At 40.4% G+C, this 25823-nt stretch overlaps 1 protein-coding gene across 1 annotated transcript; it reads left to right on the top strand.

Moving 5' to 3' along the window:
• Positions 1–4864: 4864 nt before the first annotated feature.
• Positions 4865–5426, top strand: LOC116756642 (DBIRD complex subunit ZNF326-like). Its single transcript, XM_032637416.1, has one exon. It carries the CDS (start codon positions 4897–4899, stop codon positions 5107–5109), a length of 213 nt encoding a protein of 70 aa, XP_032493307.1. The 5' UTR covers positions 4865–4896; the 3' UTR covers positions 5110–5426.
• The last annotated feature ends 20397 nt before the right edge of the window (positions 5427–25823 follow it).

Genomic DNA, 25823 nt, shown 5'->3' on the forward strand with positions numbered 1-25823 from the left:
TCTGCCCAGGCCCATGTGGGGAAACATCCAAACAGGACAAAACTGATGCCTCCAGCTGCTGTGCCCTATTTCCACATCGGTTTAGTTTCCTCTTGGTTCCTGCTCCAGTGCTAATTTCTGCATTCTGATTCCTGGCTACTCTGTCTCCTGCAGCTTTATTCATTTCCAGTCTCACTGAGTGAGTACTGACAATTTGCTAATAAATGGGCTATATTCTCTGACGTGCGGCTTCATAGAGCCTCCTGACTTCAATCCTCCACATGTAGTGGAGCATTGGTTCTCCTGTTTCAAGTCAGCTCAATCCTGTGTGGTGGGTCCTCCCCTCCTAAGCCCTTAGCTACCATTGCACCTCTTTCCTCAAGGTCACCCTGCACCTGAGCACCCTAATGGGTTTGCATTCAAAAGGCTCTCTGCTGCTTCCCCCAGGAACCCACCCAGAAGCACTACTTCAAACTACTTCCCGGCTCAGCTTCACCCTGATTAACTACTTGTTTGCTGAAATAATTACAAAATTCTGATTCTCCCAACTTGTAGTAAGAAAGAGAAAGTAAGCAAAAACAGTAAAACCAAATTTAATTTTGGCCATAATGATAGGAGTTGATTTGGTAGGTAAAAGAGTTGATTTGATAGTTTGGTAGGTAAAATTATTCATCCATACCAAAATCATAGTTATTTTAGATCTTCCTCACTTGTTCCTTTAACAGGTATTTACAGAGCATATTCCATGTTCTAGGACTTTATCTAGCAACTAAGGACATAGTAGAGAATAAAAGAAGACAAAGTTTTGGTACTCAGAGTTTATACTGTATATCTAACAGGGTTTCTTAGAGTGAGGAGGTAAATAGTTAATGATTTACAGAGTTCTACTTTATAGAGGGGGAAATTTTAAGAGTCTAATTGGTATGCTAATCTGTGTTCTCTAAGTTAATCACAAGTAGAGTGACCAAAAACTCGTGGCAGCAACCTGAAATAAAGGCATAATCTTTATTTTTTTTTTAATTTTTATTTATTTTCTTTATTTTATTTTTGGCTGTGTTGGTTCTTCGTTGTTGCCCACGGGCTTTCTCTAGTTGTGGCGAGCGGGGGCTACTCTTTGTTGAGGTGCACGGACTTCTCATTATGGTGGCTTCTCTTGTTGCAGAGCACGGGCTCTAGGCACTTGGGCTTCAGTAGTTGCAGAGCGCAGGCTCAGTAGTTGTGGTGCACAGGCTTAGTTGCTCCACGGCATGTGGAATCTTCCCGGACAAGGGCTTGAACCCGTGTCCCCTGCATTGGCAGGCGGATTCTTAACCATGCCACCAGGGAAGCCCTAAAGGTATAATCTTGCAAGCCTTAAAGAGGTAAGCCACAGCAAACATCCTGGCCTGTATTTTCTTTCCAAATTTTCATTATGAAAAATTTTTAACATTCAGAGAAGTCCAAAGAATAGGTCAGAGAACAACTATATACTTATAACATAAATCGATTGTTAACATTTTGCTACAGCTGGTTGATCTATTATTATTTATATTTATATGTACATATATACGTACATATATTTAATTTTTTATTTGAAAATAATTTCAGGCCTACAGAAAAGTTGCAAGAAAAATAAGAAGAATCCTCTCACACCCCCTTTACCTAGATTCACCAATTTTTAAACTCTTGCCCCATTTGCTTTTTTTTTTGGCCAACCTGTGATTGAACCTGGGCCCTGGGCAGTGAGAGTGCAGAGTCCTAACCACTGGACCACCAGGGAATTCCCTGCCCCATTTTCTTTTACTATATTCTATGTATGTGTGTATCTACGTTTTCTGAACCGTTCAAGAGGAAGTTGCATACAATGTGCCCCCTTTCCCCTATATTTTTCAGTGTCTGTTTCCTAAGAACAAGGACATTTTCCTACATAACCACTGTATATTTACCAACTACAGGAAATTTAAAATTGATGCTGTACTTTTTCTTAATTGAAGTATAGTTGAGTTACAAGGTTGTGTTCATTTCTGCTGTAGAGCAAAGTGATTCAGTTATACATATATACACATTTTAAAAAAAATATTTATTTGGTTGTGGTGGGTCTTAGTTGAGGCAAGCAGGCTCCTTAGTTGTGGCATGTGAACTCTTAGTTGCGGCATATACGTGGGATCTAGTTCCCTGGCCAGGGATCAAACCCAGGCCCCCTGCATTGGGAGCATGGAGTCTTAACCACTGTGCCACCAGGGAAGTCCCTATACATTCTTTTTTTAAATATTCTTTTCCATTATAGTTTATCACAGGATATTGAATATAGTTCCCTGTGCTATACACAGGGAAGGAACTTGCTGTTTATCCATTCTATATGTAATAGTTTTGATGCAATACTTTTTTAAATCTCATCTGTAATCCACATTCTAGTTTGTCAATTGATCCAGCAGTGTTCTTTTTGGTCTTTTATTTTCCTCTAGTACAGGATGCAGTCCAACATCACATATCTCATTTAGTTGTCATGCGTTTCTCTAGTCTCTTTTATTTTATTTTATAAATTTATTTATTTTACTTATTTATTTTTGGCTGCATTGGGTCTTCATTGCTGCGCGCGGGCTTTCTCTAGTTGGCGCGAGCGGGGGCTGCTTCTTTGATGTGGTGTGCGGGCTTCTCGTTGCGGTGGCTTCTCGTCGCAGAGCACGGGCTCTAGGCTCATGGGCTTCAGTAGTTGTGGTTCGAGGGCTCTAGAGCACAGGCTCAGTAGTTTTTGTGCACGGACTTAGTTGCTCCGCAGCATGTGGGATGCTCCCGGACTAGGGATCGCACCCCTGTCCCCCCAACCGGGGACAGGCGGATTCCTAACCACTGTGCCACCAGGGAAGCCCTCTAGCCTCTTTTAATTCAGAACATTTCCACAGCTTTTCTTTGTTTTTGATGACACTGCTATTTTTTAAGAAAACAGAACTTTAAAAGAAAATGTTCATCATTTAGAGGTTGTCTGATATCCATCTTGTGTCGCAGATTCAGTTCTCCTAGAAGAAGACTTTGAGACAGAATTTAAGGGTCAGATATTTACTAGGTTGTGCCCTTAGGATCGATACCTGCATGTGGAATGGGGCGGGGCATTGGGGGAACAACACAACTGGGCAGAGGGAGAAGTTGAGCTGTAAGGTAGGACTGACAGACAGAGCCGACTCCAAATGGACCTCTGAAGCTAAAATGGACCCATCAGGATTATCCCCCATTGGTCCAAAGTGACCAGGCCTTTCTACTTCCACCTCAATCATCACTGACAGTTGGCTATCCTAGAAAGGCATGACCTTGGGCAAAGGGGCTCTGTGTAGTAGCAGCAGTCTCTGAAGGGCTATTAGTTGGATGTGGCCTCTTGACAGCTCTCCCAGGAGTTAGTTTGTCCTTGTAGGGGGATCTGGACAATGCATTTCCATTTACCACATTTCATGATTGAAATCAGATTTTACATTCCCAGCTGGACAACTACTATGTGTGTGTACATATATATATATATATATTGCTTTTCTTGTCTTTTGATTTACAATGCTGTGTTAATTTCTGCTGTACAGCAAAGTGACTCAATTATACATATATATACATTCTTTTTTTACATTATTTTCCATTATGGTTTATCCCAGGACTATATATATATATATATATATTTCTGAATCTTTTGAAAGTTAAGTTGTAGACTTCAGCCCTAAAAACTTCAGCATGCACCTATAATAAAGAAGATTCTCGTACAAAACAATATCATTAACATACCTAAGAAAATGAAAAGATATCTTAATGATATTCAATTCATATTCAAATTATCCCTATTATCCTCAAAATATGTTTTATAGTGTTTTAAAATCAGTATCTACTCAATAGTCATGTTAAATTCCTTTTTTATTTTTTTTTTTTGGTCTTTTCTCTTTTAAACTGGAACAATCCCTCTGTTTTTCCATATCAAAGACTTTCTAAGGAGACTGGGTGTGATGTCTTGAAGAACCTTCCTATTTTTCAGAGTGTTTTTGTTTGTTTTTTTTTCAAATTTGAAAGGCATAAGACATAATGTCACAAGAACTGAGGAAAATACCATTTGCTTTTTCTTAGATGATTTTAAGTATTAATACAGATGAAAGAATTTTTAAAGATGTGGACTATCTTTGTTAGAATAATAATTAAAGGTCTGCTTTTATATCCATTATTAATTAAGGAGAGTCAAAGAGAAGAGACACAACGTTTTGTTTTTTTTATATAAAATGGTTTTCATACCGGTTTCATTACATTTTTATAAAATTGAGTTGTCATTATTTGTGCACGTATGTGTTTGTGTGTGAAAACATAGCCAGATTCTACTTAACGTTCACATCTTCTCTAACAAAATAAAGCAAAATAAAAAGCCACGTAGTTGTTTTTGTAATGTGTTAGTGAGAACAGGAAATGAAAGAATCATATTATCTTATCCCATCATATTATGTTATATCATAATCATATTATATTATATTGTTAGTCCTTTAACTGTAGCGCTCTTATTATAAGCAGCTCTAATCCTCTTAATATATTATGACTCGTTCATTATAACAAATTAAGAAAGACATGAGACACAAGAATCTTTTCAGATTATTTCCAAACAGGCTTCTTTACCTAATATCCTTCAATTGAGTTAGTTATGAGTTTTCTGAAGGAAAATAAGCCTATTTCTGCTAGGTGTTTGTCAAAATACTTGCAAAATTTGTCAGTGGCCACCACCTTGACAACTGACAAGAATATCTTCCTGTCTCCTCCCTCCTTTCTCCTTTCTTCTTTTTTTTAATGGAAAGAATTTACTGTTAAAACTATATTATAGGTTCTTGGTCGCGTTGACTGGCTGTGTGTAACCGCGGGTCACGGGCACTCGCCTCCCGCCACAGCCCAGCCCAACGCTGCCGAGGCCGTCGGCCCCGAGCCTCCACCATGGACTTCGAGGACGATTACACACACTTTGCTTGCAGAAATACTTATCAGAGCTTTAATGGAATGGATCGTGATTATGGCCCCGGATCTTATGGAGGGATGGATCGTGACCATGGCCATGGATCCTGTGGGGGTCAAAGATCCATAGACTCCTACCTAAACCAGTCATATGGCATGGACAGTCACAGTGGTGGTGGTGGGGGTAGCAGGTAAATTGCTTCATCACTTGGCCAAATACTTAGATGACTGTAAGATTCTGGATATTCTAATTTCCTATTCCTTAGGCATGTGACGCTACTTGAACTTTGCTATTTAGAATCACCTTAAATGTTGAAAGGTGTTAGTGGTTCTAAAAATTATCTCAGCATCACTGGCAGACATTAGGAAAATCTCAGGAAAACCTTTATCATTTCATTATAATAGAGTAAGATTTTCTGTCTTTAGCAGTGAGCATTTTTTTTCCTTCTTTTACCTTTAACTGCTTATCAATCAGAATGTCCTGAACAAATGATATAAAAATGTTATTGGAAATATTATTTGTGAAGCTTTTTGTTATGAATCTCCAAAAATCTTTACTACTGTGGGATACTCTATAAAGCAGCAAAGCAGTCTTTGACTAGAATGGGTTTAACTGAACCAGTCTAGCAACATTCAATTTCTAAGAAACATTTAAAATAGTTATTCTTTTAATTTTAGAGTAAGTTACAAGAGCATATTGTAATAATAAAAGTGTTCTTTAAATCATGTCTAGATTACTTATTGGCAGGTACTGCTTATACCAGAAACACTTGTGCTCTAGACTAGGAACATTATATTAAAGCCATGAGTATGATACCTTTGCTTATTTTAATGCAGTAGAATTTAGATTGTACTTATGTTTCACTGTCAATGCTGTATAAAGCTTAAACCTAGTTGAACTCCTACAGGCTTTAGGGTTGACATTTCAGGTCAAGGGGGGTCTACTGTTTGAGGCACAAAGATTCCTACTAGATATAAGTAAAACTAGTTAGGAAACATTTGAAAGTATTGTCCTTCTTCATAAATTGAAGGATCTGGATTCCTTAAGGATGGACCGAATGATGCTTACTTTTCTTTTTCCTGCTTCAAGTGTGCCATTATGGTTTATAGTAGAGAAAAATCAAGAAGATAGATACAACAATTTTGTTTACGTGATAGATGTTTTGAAAAATGTAGTTGAAAAGAGGAATCATTTTTATATGGTTACTAGGATTCAGAAGTAAATAGTACCTTCTATTTAGTGATCTGTAAATAATTGAAGTAATGTAACACATTTAAATGTTTTACCATATCTCTTCCTGCCCTATTACATTGTAAATGTAACGTGCATAAACTATGTAGATGTTATCATTTATCTCATGTAATTGTGGGCCTTTATAAAACTATGTTGTAAGTTTAAAAAAAAAAACCAAAAATCTATATTATGGGACTTATTTTTTACCCGAGCTAAGATATATATATCCCATAAAAACTAAAGGAAGTGGGAAATCTTCAATATAAAAAGTATACAATTTTATGTGGGATAAATATAAATCCAAATATTTAATGTTATGAATAGGATAAGATATAATAGAGAACAGGTCAATTTTGCCTATTTTGAGCCAATCCATTTTGCCTCAGCACTATTCCTTGAGTGTCCGTTATGTTTAAGTCCCTGTCCTGGACCCTTTGATGAGTCATGAATTTAACTGATTAATTCATTTATTTGTTCATTCACTTTTATAGTCTCTAGGGCTAAATCAAGCTTAAGAAGGAGAAGGAAATGGTGGGAAAATACACATTTTTCCATAGGAATTTAACTATTAAGTAGTCTGCACTCCTCCTAGATTTCATAAGCCTAATTTTTAAAAGAACACCATGCTATTTGGGCCAAGTGGTTTCCAGACACACAGAGTATGCCAGTTCAAACTCCCTATCGAGGTGACATCAGCAAAAATAGTGGAGTAAGGACCTCAGAAAATTCTCTCTTCCACAGAAGTAACAAGAAACTGGCTAATGGTCAGAATCAAATGTTTCAGAACTCTGGAAATTTCCCAAAGGCTTGCAACAATCCGGGGAGTGTTTAAAAAGAAGGAGGAGGAGGAGAAGGAGGGGAAAAAACTGTTCAATCTCAGTAAAAGCAATGAGCTCTGTGGCATTTTTCACTTGCCCTAGTCCCATCTCGGACTCTCCTGCTTTGTGATATCCTTGAAAACCAACAGCCTGCATTCATGGTGAAGACCAGCAGCCCGACAGCCACTGGAAGGAACAGAAAGGGGCTGGAGCTCCTTCAAAGCTTCATCCCCAGAGACTTATTACATGACCTGTTTGTTCCCTGGAAAATCCCACTTGCAAGACTGATTTAACTCAGAACTCATTAAGTGTGAAAAACTTTTTCCCCATAAACATTTGTCGAAAACAATTACAGGCAATTACTTAACCTTGCAGCTGTCTGAGGTGATGGATACCAGTTGGGGGAAAACATTAGACTAACAAAAAATTAAAAACAGAATGAGACATACAGAGGGGCTTTGGGAAGCTTCTGAATCAAGAAGGCCACGTGCATGTATAGGGTGGTGCACATGCCCAGGGCTCTGTGCATTGACAAGAAAGACCCGAAAAGGCCCTAAGCTCTCACCTCTGGATGACCTTGAGATTCCGTGCAAGGAAAGTGGAAGCTAAGGCAGAGTTGAAAATGCACCCCCAATATGCACACAGAGCCTCTCACCAAAAACTGGGTTGCTTATTGGTTCTAGGCATTTAAGGAAATTTCCAGGTCCTACCTTATACCTTCTGAGCTTTGCATGGAGGTAAGAACAAAGGAAAGATCACATGGGTGATAAGACAGCCAAAAACTTTAATGTCTCTCTAGATTCCTGTTCCCATTTCAGTTCAGGCCACTAAGGATTTTCCTTACTTTCTTGCTAGCTCAGCCATACATTTAAAAAGACGATTTTTACATTTAGTATAGTGGCTTTTAGAGATTTTGTAGTGAAAAGATTTAAAAGAATATCTATAATACCATATTGCCAGAAACACAACTCCACCTAGCTTTTGAGATATTATTGTTGTCCTTAGGAAGGTTCTACCTACACTGTCATTTCTTATCTGACTATAGTAAGGAGGAAAAACTTATTATGTTGACTGCTGTGATACATTGTTGGGGAATCCTGCTTGTGTTTTTCTACTGTTCAACCTCAGAGCCAGGCTTGAACCAGCTGCCGGTTTTCTCTTCTTATCCTTGAGGAGCCCCAGAAACTCAGCACTTTCCTCTCTCTCAGTAGCTGACTCTACCTACTTCTCTTGTTACAAATCTCTCCAACTTCCATATTCTTTGCTCCGCAAAAATTTATATTTGTCTTAAGGACTTTACTATTACTCACTAGAGGAGAATAATTAGATAGCAAAAACATGATCAATATGAGAAATTTACAGGCATTTCGTAAGTTTACAAATCATGGTTCTCATTTCCTTTTAGGATGATCTTTGTCTTCCAATTTTATTCTCTTAAAGAGTTGTTCTATAGTTAGATGAAGACCACAGGAACCCTTCCTCCTAAACCACAGATGTAAAGGTTTGTGGATGCTCTCAAGACAATGGGGGACCCTCTCCTCTCCAGAGAATATCTGGCACCTCTGAGAACCACCAGATTGAGTGGTACCCAAATCAGTCATCCTCTGTCCTGATTAGGACTATTATGGACATTATTTTATAATCCTTTATTATTGAATGATCAAAACATCTGAATATAAACTAGATTCTGATTGTGGATACACTTTTTCTTTTGTCTTTATTTTTTTAATTTTTTTTAAAGATCCTTGGCTTTTACTTTCTTTCTTTTTTGTTTATTTATTTAGGTTGCGCCATGCCTTAGTTGGAGCACGTGAGATCTTCCTTGCGGATGCAGACTCTTAGTTGTGGCATGCATATGGGATCTGGTTCCCTGACCAGGGATTGAACCCAGGACCCCTCCGTGGGGAGCACGGAGTCTTACCCACTGGCCCACCAGGGAAGTCCCTGTGCATCCACTTTTAACCACCTGGTTAACACAAGGCTTTATCCCCTTCTGAAACTCTGAGTTGATATATGTTAGATCTTCTTACTCTTTGCTTCTCATTTTCTAGCCTTCCTTTCATACCTTTCATATCATTGTCTCTCTGTGTTACATTTTGGATAACTTCTTCAGATATGTCTTCTAGTTTACATTCTCCCTTCAGCTGGGTCTAAGCTACATCTTATGCATCCATTAAATTAAATTTCAAGATTAACTTTGTAATTTCTGGAAGTTCTATTTGATTCTTTTTTGGCCGTGCCATGCGGTATGTGGGATCTTAGTTCACCAGCCAGGGACTGAACCCGTGCCCCCTCCACTGGGAGGGCAGAATCTTAACCACTGGACCACCAGGGAAGTCCCTCTGTTTGATTCTTCATAAAACTTTCTTTGCCCAAAGTCGATATTCTGCCTAAAATTCTAGTGGTTTTTGGTGCTTCTGTCTTTGTATTCAGGTCTTTTAAAGTGTTCTGCTAAATTTCTGTTTTCTTGTGTATAAAATGAAAGGACTAGAGTAGATTATCTCTACTATCTCATCTTACTTTAAGGACTATGATTCTGTGGTTTTTAGCCACCTGACTCCTTCCTCCTTCAAAGAGATTAAAGAATTGAAACTGGTCTGTAAAGGAAGAGCTCCCATTCCCCAAGCAATAATGGCAAGTTGAAAAAGAATAAAAGTAATAGAAATGACAACCAGATCTTTGGGGGTGAATATGGGACATAAGAAAATTGTTTCCCTTCACTGTACGTCACATATGAAAGAACTTTTATAGTGTTTTCTCTCCATGCCACCCCATCCCTCTTAGCACAAAATAAAATAAAACAAAATAAAATAAAATGAAGCTACACTCAGCAGAGGCAGCACTGCATATATGCATTGACTGATAGAAGACCATGGCTAAGCCACAGAATCAGAACCGTACATCCTGACCCATGGCCAGGAGAGCCATCAAACTGCATCAAGTGTAACATTAGAGTAAACAAAACATAGAGTTTCAGGGTTGGCAGAACTTTAGACATTAAGTCCAGTCACATTCGATGCCAGAAAAACCTTCAATTTATGGTTGTCTCATTAAACATCTCTAAGTATGAGAAATGTGCCATCATCTGACAGAGCTTTGTGCTAGGCTGAAAGCTCCATGGCTTCAGTTCATTGCTATTCATTTCTGTTTCACTGGGGCCTAGAACACATAGGAGATGCTCAGGAAATATGTATTAAATGAATAAATGCCAATTTTTAACAACTATAATCTCTAGAAAGTTTTGCTTTATACTGAGCTAAAATTTCTCTTTCCCTCATATTCTTAGCTTTACTCTCTGGCCAGATAAAACAATTCCCTTCTCTGCATGAAAAACGACATCCTGCTCTTTCTTTTCCAGGATAAATAGCTTCCACCAGTTCATTCAGCACTCCTCCCATGGTGTCATTTTAAGCTTTCTCTTCAACCTGTTCCCTCTCTTCTGGACATGCTCCAGTTTATCCTTGTTCTTCATAAATTTAATTCCAAGGAAAGAACACAGCACCCCCGGGTGCATTCTGACCAGCTTAAGCAGAGTTGGACAAATACTCCCCCAATTCTATGAAAACAGCCAAGGGCAAATTCACTCCCCCTCTTTTTATTTTAGGCTGCCACATCGCTTTCTTGGCTTACTTGAGCTCACGGTCAAGGAGAGAGCTTGTGCTGAGCAGAAATTTAGCATGCCCAAAGGTCAGAAGAGGTCACCAAAGGGCACCAATCTCAGTACCTGGGTGAACGGTGCCCATCTCGTGGAAATGCAGGTGAAAGTGGTTGATTGGGATACCTTCTGGGTACATCACATCGACTCCCTTCTCATGGTTGTTGAAAAGGCACTGAATAAGCCATTAGTTCATATTATCTATCTCTTCAATGTAGGCTTACCAAATGCATTTTAGGGTAATAATTCAGGGCCTGTAACTGCTGCCTAAGCACGTTACAGCTGGGAAAACCTGTTTGAGAAGATGATTTGCTTTGCACTGTAACTGGCATAAAGTTCAACGCAGGTGTTGCTTAACAAGCTAGTTCCGAAGTGAAAGACAGGTAAATTCTAAAGAACATTCTGGACACTGCCTTTCAGTCAATTTTCCAGGTCGGTATGGTGGAATTAGACTTTTTGGGTTTTTTTGTTTGTGTGTTTGTTTGTTTGTTTTGCGGTACATGGGCCTCGCACTGTTGTGGCCTCTCCCGTTGCGGAGCACAGGCTCCGGATGCGCAGGCTCAGCGGCCCTGGCTCACGGGCCCAGCCGCTCCGCGGCATGTGGGATCTTCCCGGACCGGGTCACGAACCCATGTCCCCTGCATCGGCAAGCGGACACTCAACCACTGCACCACCAGGGAAGCCCGGAATTAGACTTTTTTAGAAGTAACAGAATGACCATTCTGAATATCTCTTTCCGGAACCTTCAAAACTTTATCTTAAATGCAAGCAAAACTAAAGTGTTTTTGACTCAAGATATCTATGGTTACTATTAACATGACTATTCTTAGGTGGCTTTAAAGTTGAGCTTAGAATTGCCAAGATTTTTCTTTTAATAACTAGTCACATGAGCTATTAAACATAGTTTCAGGGAATCAGACTTTAGGCTTGAAGTGGTTTGTCTGACTTTGTCTTATTAGAGAAAATCTGTGATGGACAGAAAAGATAGAGGAAAGTGTTCTAAAAGTAGAATTTTTAAAAAGAAATTTTATTGTATCAAGTGATTTGCTACTCAGTGTCTTCCAAGCTCCTTGTCAGGAAATAAACTGCTTGCATTATGTTTCAGTGATGATACATTGTGTTACTTGTATAGGTGCCAGGACATTTTCTGACTGCTTTCTTAGGCTTGAGTGCTTGGAGAAATACTTGGCTTTTGAATTATCCAAAGTACAGACCGTCCCCGACTTACGATGACTCATCTTATTTTTTGACTTTATGATTGTGCAAAAGCAAAGCACATTCAGTAGAAACTGTACTTGGAATTTTGGATTTTGACCTTTTCCCAGCTAGCAATATGCAGTATATGATACACCCTCTGCTGGGGAGCAGCGGCAGACACAGCTCCCAGGCAGCCATGTGATCACGAGGGCAAACAACCAGTCCACTTACAACCATTCAACTGTAGCCCCCTGCAGTGGAAGCGGGGGCTTTTGCTTCCACTGACGTCAATGGGCTCAGGTGTCATGGCAGGGCTGGAACTAGGGTGAGGTAATTAAGGCAAAATTTAACAGGCACCAAAAATCTCAGTAAACAAAATGTATGTAAAAGATCCATGCTGAACAAACTATCAGAATTTTAAGTGAAGTCAGGATCTGGCTCTGTACTTGCATGACCCAACCTCACTTGCCTCACCCTAATCTTGACCCTATGTCATGCAATCTGAATTTGTGGGTGGACCAATGGGGAAAACCAACAAGAAACTATTCTGGAACTGGGACACCGGGGATAATTGTGAAGGAATCCTGGAATGGATAGAGTAAGATGTCCAGATGTTCAGAGATGGGTCACAAGTATCCACAGTAGTGTACTGAGATAAAATAGCTCTCGTTTGTTTTAATAAGGAACATAGATAAGAGGAAAATCTCGAAATGTGACGATGGGTCATGCTAACCTCTAGGGGGCACTGCTCCCATGAAGAACCTGGTTCCTGTTGAGGGCTCTGCTAGGTGAGGACAAAATGGAGTCCTCAGAGCCTCACAGTGGGGTTTGGTTGGAGGGCTTTGATCAGAAATAGAAACTGGGGGGCTTCCCTAGTGGCGCAGGGGTTAAGAATCCGCCTGCCAATGCAGGGACACGGGTTCGAGCTCTGGTCCGGGAAGATCCCACATGCCGCGGAGCAACTAAGTCCGTGCACCGCAACTACTGAGCCTGCGCTCTAGAGCCTGCGAGCCACAACTACTGAAGCCCACGTGCCACAACTACTGAAGCCTGCGTGCCTAGAGCCTGTGCTCCGCAGCAAGAGAAGCCACTGCAATGAGAAGCCCGCGCACCACAACGAAGAGTAGCCCCTGCTTGCTGCAACTAGAGAAAGCCCACGCGCAGCAACGAAGACCCAATGCAGCCACAAATAAAAAAATAAAGAAAGAATAAATTAATTAAAAAAAAAGAACTAGAAACTGGATTAAATTTTTCTCCCTCTTTCTGATTTTCTTCTCTCTCACCTATGTCCTGTGCCTGAAGTGTTAAGCCAAGATGTGGATATGCACCATTGAAAGTACCCTTGCCCATTGTAGGACAAGAAGAAATCACAGTGGGGTCCCGGCAGAAAGAAGAGGCTCTTGGGCAAATGCAGTCCATATATGGCCCAGGTCACCATAAGAGACCACGAGGGGACTTGAGACTTAACCTGCTATGGAGCAGTAAAGAATATGTGTTTGCCTAATGTCCTCAGAATCCAGCTGCCATGGCTGGATAGGAGTCCAGCCATGGTCTGGTAATTTGGTTCCTGGTCTGGTAATTTGGTTCTTCACTTTTCCACATTTGCAGTAACTTTAACAGCAGAGTTAGAACCAGGCCCAGGAATAGAATAGATTCTGGGTAAATATGGGCCTCTGGCACAGCACTACTGTGTAGCCACAACACAAGCTCAAAGATAAAAACCGTTCTCACAAGCTGGGTCCCCTGGGCCTTGGGGGGGGGGGGTGGCGGTGAGGAGTGGTGAGAAAGGGTCTAAATAAAAAACAAAGAGGATTTCTTTATCTTATATCATTCTGAGCTTCCTCCTACGTAGTCTTCCTCATTTGCAGGGGAGAGTGGTTTATTTTTGTTTTGCTTTTTTATTCAGCCACAGGTATAGTTCTAGAAAAGGAAAGTAGAATTATTCTCTAAATTCAGTGTCATTCTCAAAAACTATTTCCTTAAACACTCTTGAGAAAGGATTCTTGTACCTTGGGTGCCCAGAGGGTAAGAACTTGGGCACTTACACATTTCGATAAGAATCCAACCATGGCAACTTGCCAACTGAATGGTTTTTGCAGTTTCCTCACCTTCAGTTTCCTAAGCAGTAAATAGAGAATAAGGGCTCAAAAGTAATGTCTATTATCATAGACTCTTGTCCTTAATGGATGATGTTAAAGACCCCCTGAGTGCAGATGTCAGTGCCATCTACAGTGTCCCCACCAGCAGCCATTCAAGTGCAATGTATAAATATCTCTTTGGTTTGTTGGTTGGTTTTCTCTTTTTTTTTTTTGGCCTCGTCTCACAGCGTGCGGGATCTTAGTTCCCTGATCAGAGATCAAACCCAGGCCCCCTGCAGTGGAAGCATGGAGCCCTAACCATTGGGCATCCAGGGAATTCCAGTTGGTAGGTTTTGAACAGCTATAAGTTCTTGGTTCCACTAAGCCAAACGTTTTTTTAAATATTTATTTTATTTATTTCTTTTCTTTTTTTTTTGGCTGCGTTGGGTCTTAGGTGTAGCACTTGGGATCTTCGTTGAGGCATGCGGGATCTTTTGCTTCCGTGCAGGCTCTTTTGCGGCACGCAGGTTTCTCTCTAGTTGTGGCATAAGGGTTTTCTCTCTCTAGTTGTGGTACGCAGGCTCCAGGGTGCACAGGCTCCGTAGTTGTGGCGCACAGGCTCCAGAGTGCGTGGGTTCTGTAGTTTGTGGCACGCAGGCTTTCTCGTTGAGGCGCGCAAGCTCAGTAGTTGTGGCGCGTGGGCTTAGTTGCCCCGCGGCACGTGGGATCTTAGTTCCCTGACCAGGGATCGAACCTGTGTCCCCTGCGTTGGAAGGCGGATTCTTTACCACTGGACCACCAGGGAAATCCCATCCACTAAGTCACACTTTTCCTAGCTATTATGCCAACTAATTTTTTGCCCTAGCTCCAACTTTGGAATCAACATAAATATCTTACTATTCATGACCTTAAGACAGCATAAATGTCTTACTTTTTCCTCATCTTCAAGTATCTGAAAACAGCTCTCAGACTCCTTTATATTCTAATTAATTAGTTTGTTTATTTATTTTTATTTTATATTGGAACATAGTTGATTAACAGTGTTGTGTTTCAGGTGTACAATAAAGTGATTCAATTATACATATACATGTATCTATTCTTTTTCAAATTCTTTTCCCATTTAGGTTATTGCAGAATATTGAGCAGTATTGCCTGTACTATACAGTAGGTCCTTGCTGGTTGTCCATTTTAAATATAGCAGTGTGTACATGTCAATCCCAAACTCCCAATCTATCCCTCCTCCCCTACCCTTCCCCGTCCATAACCATAATTTCATCCTCTAAGTCTGTGAGTCCGTTTCTGTTTTGTAAATAAGTTCATTTTATCATTTTTTTAAAGATTCAGCATATAAGTGATATCACATGATATTTGTCTTTCTCTGTCTGACGTACTTCACTTAGTACGATAATCTCCAGGTCCATCCATGTTGCTGCAAATGGCATTATCTCATTCTTTTTAATGGTTGAGTAGTATTCCATTGCATATATGTACCACATCTTTTTTTAAATCCATTCATGTGTCAATGGACATTTAAGTTGCTTCCATATCTTGGCTACTATAAACAGCGCTGCAATCTCAGACTCCTTTAGTCTTCTTTTCTCACTGATTCCTTCAACCATTCCAACAGATATAATTCAGTCTCTGGAGTCCTTTCTTCTGCACTGCTTCTTTTTCCAGTGGTCTCCTCAACATCTGTTTTTGCAGACCTCTACAAACTACACCTAATATAGACTGACCATGATAAAATGGAATGCTGAGCCTGCTAGCTTTACTTTCACTACTGTCAAATAATTAAAAGTGTACATGAAGGATGTCTCTAAACCATTGCAATAATGATTGTGGAACTCAACTGTTTGTTTACTGTCAATGGGCAAATCTTTCAAATGGTGCTTTATTTTATCTTCCACTACTACATTTGATCCTATACTCCCTCCTATATCTCCTTCTAAGTGAAAAAAAGGCAGAAATATTTTCAGGCATAATCTTGTATGAATGGGAGGAAGTTCTAGAATTGTTGTCCCTCCCACCTCCCCCCACTTTTCTGCTTCTGTCTTGAAAAACATTACCGTTGCTACCAAAACAAGTTTCCCTTCCACCTGCTTTACCAAGTTCACTAACTACCTCTCTGGATGATGAATAGTTTTGTGATATGACTGCAACTTCAATACATTTTGCAAATTACTTGAGTGTTGTTCCTTCTTTTTTTTTAGAAAGGAAAGATCTTGATACAAATTGAATAAGCATATAATAGCTGCTAATTCAGTTTCTATCCTCAACTGGGAATTCTTCATAGATTTCTGTCAACGTTATTGACAATATGTGATTAAGGCCAAAACATTTTTAGTGCCAGGTAATGATGAAACAGAAAACAGAGGTATATTACGGTAGCAGCACAAACTTCCACTCGGTGTCCCTGAGTTTTCTGAAGCATATCTTTGCAGAGATTTCAGGCCATGGTTAACAATTTTAGACGCAGACCAACATAGTCACGTACAACCTTTTTTTACTGTCTAAACCATGGGTGGTATCAATTTTTGAGCAGTTTAATAATGTGGTAGGTATACTGTTGTGGCTGCTGCTTCCAAGATCAGTTCTTCAGTAGACATAACATTGCCCAGAAGACCCTAAAAAGGATTAAAGCTCTAGTTTTGACTGCTTATGTGGATGAAAATATCCACGACATAAATCGAACAATTCAGATCTCCAGTAGCTATCTAGTCACATGCCCTACAAAAATAGTTACAGAAGTCCTATGGCATCAAGGTTTCCAAATTAAGTGCCTACTTCTTGCCAAAAAAGTTATTTGCATACATAGAAATCACTTTTTAAGGAAATTTAGGGATTTCTGTTCTGACCAAGGCTTTGAAACATTACATTGCTAATGGTGGTGATTCTTTCCCAGACTCTAGATAAAATTTGGAGAAAAGTGAGGTAAAGACCTAGACCTTTAACAAAAGATGAAAATAGCTTTTTTTAAAAAGTAAGAGAAATATAATGCTTTACAGTGTCTATTTTCTCACCACTCTTGGTCAGATTTGGGGATAATAGTGGCCTTTGGGGGCTCGACATAGGGGTCCCCCAACTGCCTTCAGAAGGTAGGCATCTAACTAGGTGTGATCTCAATACAGATCAATATTTTTCAAAATATAAAACACGCAAAACAAGTTTTAAAATCTGTACTTAAATCTTCTCATTTTTCTCCTGAAGTGATACCAAGAAATCCCATTACCTTTCTACTTTCCCTCTACCCCGCTCCATTGTGTACTGCTTTTAGTCTTCAACTGGTAGTAATCAATAGCTATAATTATTGAGCATGCTCTCTGGGCCGGGCACTGACCTAGTCACTTTCTGAGGATTTCCTTTTGTGATCATCATTAGCAACCCTTTGAGTTAGAACTATTACTACTCTCATTTTACAAATGAGGAAACTGAGGCTTCAGGGTAGTAGGTGATTTGTCTAAGATTCCACAGCCAGGAAGAAATAGACTGGGATTTGAAAGCAGGCATTCTGATTCCAGAGGCGATAGACCACGTTATGGCCTGATATTTAAATTTTACCCATGTGTTCATTATCTTAAAGTCTTGCAAAGAAATTAAGCCTGAAAGTTTCTCCCTGACCCAAGGTTAATCATTCACTCTGTTTTCCTCCCCACAATCAACAGAGCCATACAGATTGTACAAATCGGGACACAAACTTCTGGGTGGAGCATTAAATCAACTGTTATGTAAGTAGGCGTTGACCTTTCAAATCTGTGCTGTGTTCTCTTAAACTGTCCTAGTGGGGCCTGAGGGTAGGACATGCAAATCAGCCTGCAAGTGCCTTTTATGAAAAGACCTTGATCTCAGCAGAGTGAAAATAGGTATCATTTCATGTGCACTTGATTCAATTGTATTTTTTTCATAAAGAAAAAATTTTCTCTTCCCCCACCCCATTGCCTTTAAAATGGAATAAAACTTTTGTATGCCTGAAATTAGCTATAGTTTTTCTATCCAGGGTTGATTTTCAATGACAACTCAATAAAAAAAGTTATTGTGAAGGTTATCCTAGCTTAGCTAAGCTTCCTGAAAGCTTCTATTAATCTCCTAAATGAATGTCTTTCAAATAAGTCTCCCTCATCTCCATTCTAACTCTCACTGCCTAAGGCCCTTCCATCTTTGACTTCAATTGCGGCAATATCTCCCAAACTGCTACCAGATGATCTTTACAAAAACAAAAATTCAGCAATGCCACTCCCTGCTACAAATATTTTTATTTCCTCCCAGCTGACAATACAATAAAATCCAAATGCTTAAGTATGACCTTCAAAGGCCTTCATTACCAAAACACTCCCTTTTTTTGTTGTGTCTTTTCCAGCCAAACCAAAACACTTACATTTATCCTAATAAGCCAAAGAATATTGTCATTTGTCTTAAAGTATGGCATTAAGCAATAAATGACATGGGAGCTACAGATAGGCAAGACGCTTCTCTTATTCAAGGTTAGGCTGTGCCAGGCCTTGGGGTGGGAAGGTGCAATCCAACAATTACCTTTCTACCACCTCCCAACCCCAGGAACCATCAATATCACACTCAACCTTCAATTTCCATTTAAAACTCCCTTGTTTCTCTTGGGTGAATAAACAGGGAATCTTTATAAAATACTACTGTGCCCCAACACCTTCCAAGCAGAGATCGTTTTTCCAAAGGGTAGCAAAATATTCTGCTGGTGCCAAACGTCTTGAGCACAAACTGGGGTGTGGTATACAGTTTGTATGTGATAGTTAGTGGAAAATATTGAGCAATGACCTCAAATAACTCCCCCCACCCACACACACACACACACACACACACACACACACACACACACACACACACACACACACACATGCTTTTCAACAAAATCTCTCTTCCCTAAGTAGATGGCTCTTGAAAAGTAAAGTTTGCTGACGATGTATGTTTGCCGGGTAATGGATCTGTGGTTTTCACCAGAGTTTCTTTCTCATGTCCATTGATTCTTTCTACTCATTCCTGTCATTCAATCAGAAGCAGAGTACAGGTTCCCTCAAGCACCCCTGTTCTTTTCACGGGAGATGCATTTTACAGGAGATACATTCTTTTCTTTTTTTCTTTTTTTTTTTTTTTTTTTTGCGGTAGGCGGGCCTCTCACTGTTGTGGCCTCTCCCGTTGCGGAGCACAGGCTCCGGACGCGCAGGCTCAGCGGCCACGGCTCACGGGCCCAGCTGCTCCGCGGCATGTGGGATCTTCCCGGACCGGGGCACGAACCTGTGTCCCCTGCATCGGCAGGCGGACTCTCAACCACTGCGCCACCAGGGAAGCCCAGAAGATACATTCTTGAGTTCTTTTTTATCAGGGTGTATGGGGAACTCTACAAAGGCAATCCACGTAGACAACTGTCAGCAACACCAAATCCTTCTCTCTGATCAAAGCAGATAAGAGCCTAAATTTTCTTAAGGTTCTGTTAGGTATACATTTCTGCAATGGTCCATGAAAACCCATCCAACTCAACGATATGGAACTAAATTGAACCCCTCTGCATTCACCAAATGTTCTGCCACAAAGAATCTTTGTGTTTTGTCAAGGTGGATAAACAAAATGTTTCCCTCTACAGCCAAGCCTCATTTAAAACCACACTTAAAAGTTTAATGATACACATTTCTACCAGACGTCCTTTCCCCAAATCATCTGGATTTTATAGACTATTTATCATTATTCTTTCTGCCCGAACTCTTTGTAGTGAAATCTGTTTACTCAGAAAAGAGTTTCAGCTTTACCATCTATTAAATCTGCATAGATAAGAAACCAGTTTGTTTAATTCAATAAACAGTTCTGTGCTCCAGAACTAGATATTTGTCACTTGAGTATCGAAGTAAATGTAACCCAGGAATGTGATAACTTGGTTCCTCACAGCAGCTGAATCCCTGTAGTAAATATGCCTCTTCACATTCTTTGGAAACCAAACCACAAACTTGAGGGATGCTTCTCTGAACTTGGCTCCACACCAAGCATTTTTCACACATTTCTAATGGACTTGGGTGGACCTGTTTATATTCATGTCCACAATGCAGCTTGGCACTCACTTCAGTGGCTACTCAAAAGATTTAAGGTTATATAGATCTTTATTAGTCTTTATTTCAGTCAGAATTATTTATTTGCCTTTCAGCAACACATATGGTTTAAGACAAATACAGTAGCTATTTCCTCTTTTCAGTCAAGTCTGAAGCCTCATCCTGGCATTGTTATTGTGCTCTTCTAACCTGAGAAAAATATATGACATCTCAATGGAAAGTCACTGCCAGCCAAGACAGTTTGACTCTTCCTATTTAATAAATGACAGTTTCCTTTAAACCTGGATTTAAAGACCTAAGTCTGCCTGCTACCCATCTTCATTTCTGGTTACTGCCTAGCAGGCTTTTTTCTATTGCCCAGATGTCCCTCTAGTTTCACCTCTGCATCTCTGGGAAATTGGGATTGACATATATACACTAATATGTATAAAGTGGACAACTAATAAGAACCTGCTGTATAAAAAAACAAATAAGGGGCTTCCCTGTTGGCGCAGTGGTTGAGAGTCTGCCTGCCGATGCAGGGGACACGGGTTCGTGCCCCGGTCCAGGAAGATCCCACATGCTGCGGAGCGGCTGGGACCGTGAGCCATGGCCGCTGAGCCTAAGTGTCCGGAGCCTGTGCTCCGCAACGGAAGAGGCCACAACAGTGAGAGGCCCGCGTACCGCAATAAATAAATAAATAAATAAATATATAAAATAAAATATGAAAAAAAAGTAGTGTGTGTATATATATATACATATATATATTTACACATATATGCATATGTATGTACCTGTGTATGTATATATATAGCCACATGGTGAAACTGAGGGCAAATTTCCCCATATTTTCTTTCTGCACCTCTTTTTGCTCTTTCTCTCTTATCTCATTAAGAATAAACAGATCAGTATAACACGTCATGATGGATGATACAGCAGAACATCAGTTTTTAAAAGTTTAAAAGTACATGTTCTTAAAAAAAAAAAATACATGTTCTTAAATGTACGTCCTTAAATTTAAATTGGCAGAAATGCCCAAGGCAGCAACCTTTCTTTGCAGACCACATTTTTACTTTGAGATTGCAGATATTACCTTGAGATTGCATTATCACACACTTCATTTGCACCCTCATATGTGTATAGTTTTATTTTTTTCAATAATTTTATTCCTTTTTTTCTTTAAATTTATTTACTTTTGGCTGTGTTGGGTCTTCGTTGCTGCGCGCGGGCTTTCTCTAGTTGGGACAAGTGGGGGCTACTCTTCTTTGCAGTGCGCAGGCCTCTCATTGCAGTGGCTTCTCTTGTTGCGGAGCACAGGCTCTAGGCATGCGGGCTTCAGTAGTTGTGGCTTGTGGGCTCTAGAGCACAGGCTCAGTAGTTGTGGCGCACGGGCTTAGTTGCTCTGCAGCATGTGGGATCTTCCCGGACCAGGGCTTGAACCCGCATCCCCTGCATTGGCAGGTGGATTCTTAACCACTGCGCCACCAGGGAAGCCCAGTAATTTTATTTCTTACTATGTACAAGGCATAGTGTTAGCAAAGACTTCAAATTCAAGTACTGACAGCATCCTGGAAAGTGTCATAAATGAGTGATTTGGAAGTGGTGGTGACCATGGCAAGTCAGAGTACATACCTTGTCTGGAGAGGAATGCAAATGCTGCTACAGAAAATACAGGCCCATTATTACCAGATGATACAAATTATCAAAAGAAGCTAATATCTTTGTGAAGTCTATTAATGTTTTGTTTTTGTTTGTTTTGTTTTTGTGGTACGTGGGCCTCTCACTGTTGTGGCCTCTCCCATTACGGAGCACAGGCTCCGGACGCGCAGGCTCAGCGGCCACGGCTCACGGACCTAGCCGCTCCGCGGCATGTGGGATCTTCCCGGACCGGGGCACAAACCCATGTCCCCTGCATCGGCAGGCGGACTCTCAACCACTGCTCCACCAGGGAAGCCCTCTATTAATGTTTAATATTAGCATCTACACCAAACATCTTTAACAGTTTTTCAACCACAGACACACAGACCAACACACAGACTAACAGTTTGCAACCTCTATAAAACACAGTTGGTTGGTAGCAGGATAGAGCAGACCAGGCCAAGCCAGGACTCCCAAGATGAAGGTGCCCACGGGAAAAGAGCAGATTCAGCAGCAAGAGATAGAAGAAAGGAGTTCAGACTGAGCTCAGTGTGTGTAGATCAGGGTTTCTTAACTTTGGCATCCTTGACTTTTGGGGCAAGATAATTCTTTGTTGTGGGGAGCTGTCTATTACAGGGTGCTTAGCAGCATCCTTGGCCTCTACTCACTAGATACCAGTAGCATTTCCCCCCTCATCCTCCATCCCCTGTTGTGACAATCAACAATGTCTCTAGACATTGTCAAATATTCCCTGGGAGGCACAATTGTCCCTGGTTGAGTACCGCTGGTACAGATGGTGGTAATAAGGGATGAGAATTAGTGTCAGAGCAATGCCTCCTGGGGTGGTAAGTCAGTAGTCTAACCAATGTAGGAGAGAAGCATGGATCCTCCCAGAGAGCAAAGGAGCAGTGTCACGGAAATGTGGTAACAGAGGTCAGTGTTCTCCAGAGGACCTAAGGTATGGCAATCCAAAACTGGAACCTGGGAGCAAGGACGAGCGACAAGGCAATAACCCAGTTACCCAAATCAGAGAATGAAGTAGAAAGAGAACCATGGATCAGCATGACTGCCAAGTTACACTTTGAACAAGGAGCATATTTGAGTTCAAGTTTGGGGCAGAGCAGAGCTTACAGGTAGGAGTTGAAAGGCCCAAGTTGTGGGACTTAGAGCAATGATGAGGCAGGGACATAGGGATCTAATGAGAGGTGGCAGAAGACAGGGTGAGGGTCATTTAGCAGGGAGTTTACTCACCATTCCTCTTGAGAACCAGCTTTGTTACTGCTCCAAGGAATAGCTCTGGTTCTAGGTTATGATCCATTTCTTTGCCTTTCTTGTCATGGTCCTCCATAGTAACTCTAACAGAAAGCCAGTAAGGTTAGGAACTTGTACGTAGCATCTTTTTTCCTGGAGAAAAAAAGAGTTGTCTCAACTCTTATAGTCAATCTCTTATATCAAATTGGAGAAGGTTAAAATGAGGATCTATGGAGAGGCCCCGAGTAGCATAAAATCTTATGGTTGCCTTGCTGGGACAAAGAGGCACGTCATTCTCAGAGGCCAACTCAGAGTTTCTATTTCCATTTTATATTTATTTATTTATTTGTTTGTTTGTTTTTTTGAGATTATGGAAGTCAATTTTTATTTTCTCCTTTTATACTTTAGACTTTTCTAACTTTTCTACAATGAACCTTTACTATGTTTATACGCAGAAGATAAAAACTATATATGTGTGTGTTGTTTATTCAATTCTTTAATTATAAGACAAGACAGAGATCACTTCTTCCAGAAAGTCTTCTCTGAATTTCTTTTTTTCTTTTCCTTTTTTATTGTGGGAAAATACATGTAACATAAAATTTACCATTTTAACCATTGTAAGTGTACGCTTCTGTAGCATTAAATACGTTCACATCATTGTACAAACATCACCATTGTCCATCTCCAGAACTTTTTCACCTTCTCCAACTGAAACTCTGTACCCATTAAACAATAAGTCCCCATTTCCAGTCTTCCCCTAGTCCCTAGCAACAACCATTCTACTTTTTGTCTCTATGAACCTGAATAGTTATGCATACAAAAACAATCATACGTTTGTCCTTTTGTTCCTGTCTTATTTAATGTATAGCCTCCTCCTATGCTTTTGAAAAGCTCAGCCTTCAAAGAGTTTGCCTTCCCCAGAGGTCACAAATTTATAGCTGGGCTGAATACAGCCCACAACTATTTCGTTTTAAAACAGTAGTTTAGGAGTTGGAAACTTTTCACATTAAAAATATAGATATTCAGCCATTTGTCAAAAACTCTGGCAACACTAAGCCCTCATTTCCCACGTGGAAGCAGTTGGCTGGAACTGAGTAGCCGCTCTCCACTGAAAGCAAGTCCACTGCTCTTTGGTTTACCCAAATCCCATTGTCTCCCCAACTTGGAATGTTGCATCCATTAAAGTTCCCTGCCCTTGGGACGTTTAAATTATGAAATAAAGGGCAGAGGTTGTTTAACTCTGCCCAAATAACATAGGTCTATTACAACTCTAGATCTGCCCCTCATTTCCTTACAAAGCAGGAGTCTTACCAGCCCACCGTAATCAATTGAATCAACTGCAAAAACTCTCGCACATTCTCTTTTGATGGCTAAAAAGCATGTTCGTTAAATGGCTCCCTGACCATTGCTGGGGTAAAAGAGATCCTCCTTACAAAGCCAGGTTTTCCCTCTTTCTCCTCTCCCTAAGGGAAGCTCCCCTCTCTTTCTTCCGGAAGCCATGACGATTGTTAGGAATAGTTCCTACCTCAAGGGTTTCTTATAACATCTTTCATAGGAGGTGAGCACTGACAAGTCTCCACCACAGTGCTTAAAGTCAAAGCCTAGAGAAGGTATATTAGTTAGGATACAGGTTCAGCTGCTTTAAAAGAATAGTGGGGGAAATATTTTCTCACTTAGTAATCCAGAAGGACGTGGTTCAGAGAAGTAGGGCAGCTCTGCTCCATGAGGTCATCCAGGGACTCAAGCTTCTATCTTGTGAACAATCATGTTTTCCTTATCCGCCTGGTGCATGATGGCTCATCACTGCATCCTCATTCAGCCAATGAGAAGAAGAGAAAGAGGGTAGGGGAAAGCCCGAGACTCTGGCATAGAACGAAGAGGTCAAAACATCTTGTTGCATGTACGAGCCAAGAACTGCCAAAGTTTGCCAACAAACCACTGGAATCTAGACAAGAAGCGTGGAACAAATTCTCACTGATAGCCCTCAGAAGGAAACAACCCTGCCTACACCTTGATTTCAGTTTTCTCCAGACCTTGAAACAATAACTTTGTTATTTTAAGCTATCCACTTTAGAGTACTTTGTTACAGTAGCCCTGGGAAACTAATACAGTTAGTTAGTCTCTAGATATTTGGGTAGGTCTAAGTAAGGTTTGGAAATTCTATCTGGAGGTGCCTATAAACTACAAAGCAATATACAAACAAGGTACAATAATTAAGCAAGAATATGCCCTCAAGGGTTAACTGCCTCTAGCCAAGGGCTTGGTAGGATAGTTGCTGAATTCTGTCTTACTTCTCACTTTTCTTCATCCCACCCCTCCCTCTCACCATCACCAGCACACAAAAACATCTACTCAAGTCCGAGGGGAATTCCTAGCTTATATTTGTTGTGAAGGATTCAGCTAGGCAGTATTCAGCTCCTCTTTTTTTTATTTTTTATTTTGTATAATGCTGTAAAAAGCTGCATTTATTGCAATTTTTTTTTGAATTTTATTTTATTTTTTTTATACAGCAGGTTCTTATTAGTTATCCATTTTATACATATCAGTGTATAAATGTCAATCCCAATCTCCCAATTCATCCCACCCCCACCCCCACCACCCGCTGCTTTCCCCCTTGGTGTCCATATGTTTGTTCTCTACTTCTGTGTCTCTATTTCTGCCCTGCAAACCAGTTCATCTGTACCATTTTTCTAGATTCCACATATATGTATTAATACATGATATTTGTTTTTCTCTTTCTGACTTACTTCACTCTGTATGACAGTCTCTAAGTCCATCCATGTCTCTACAAATGACCCAACTTTGTTCCTTTTTATGGCTGAGTAATATTCCATTGTATATATGTACCACATCTTCTTTATCCGTTCTTCTGTCGATGGGCATTTAGGTTGCTTCCATGACCTGGCTATTGTAAATAGTGCTGCAGTGAACACTGGGGTGTGTGTGTCTTTTTGAACTGTGGTTTTCTCTGGGTATATGCCCAGTAGTGGGATT

This window comes from Phocoena sinus, chromosome 7 (genome assembly GCF_008692025.1).
Source record: "Phocoena sinus isolate mPhoSin1 chromosome 7, mPhoSin1.pri, whole genome shotgun sequence".
Classification (NCBI taxonomy): Eukaryota; Metazoa; Chordata; class Mammalia; order Artiodactyla; family Phocoenidae; genus Phocoena; species Phocoena sinus.

Excerpts from the sequence above, each read along its gene's own strand:
- LOC116756642 (XM_032637416.1), top strand. The coding sequence starts at position 4,897 with ATGGACTTCGAGGACGATTACACACACTTTGCTTGCAGAAATACTTAT.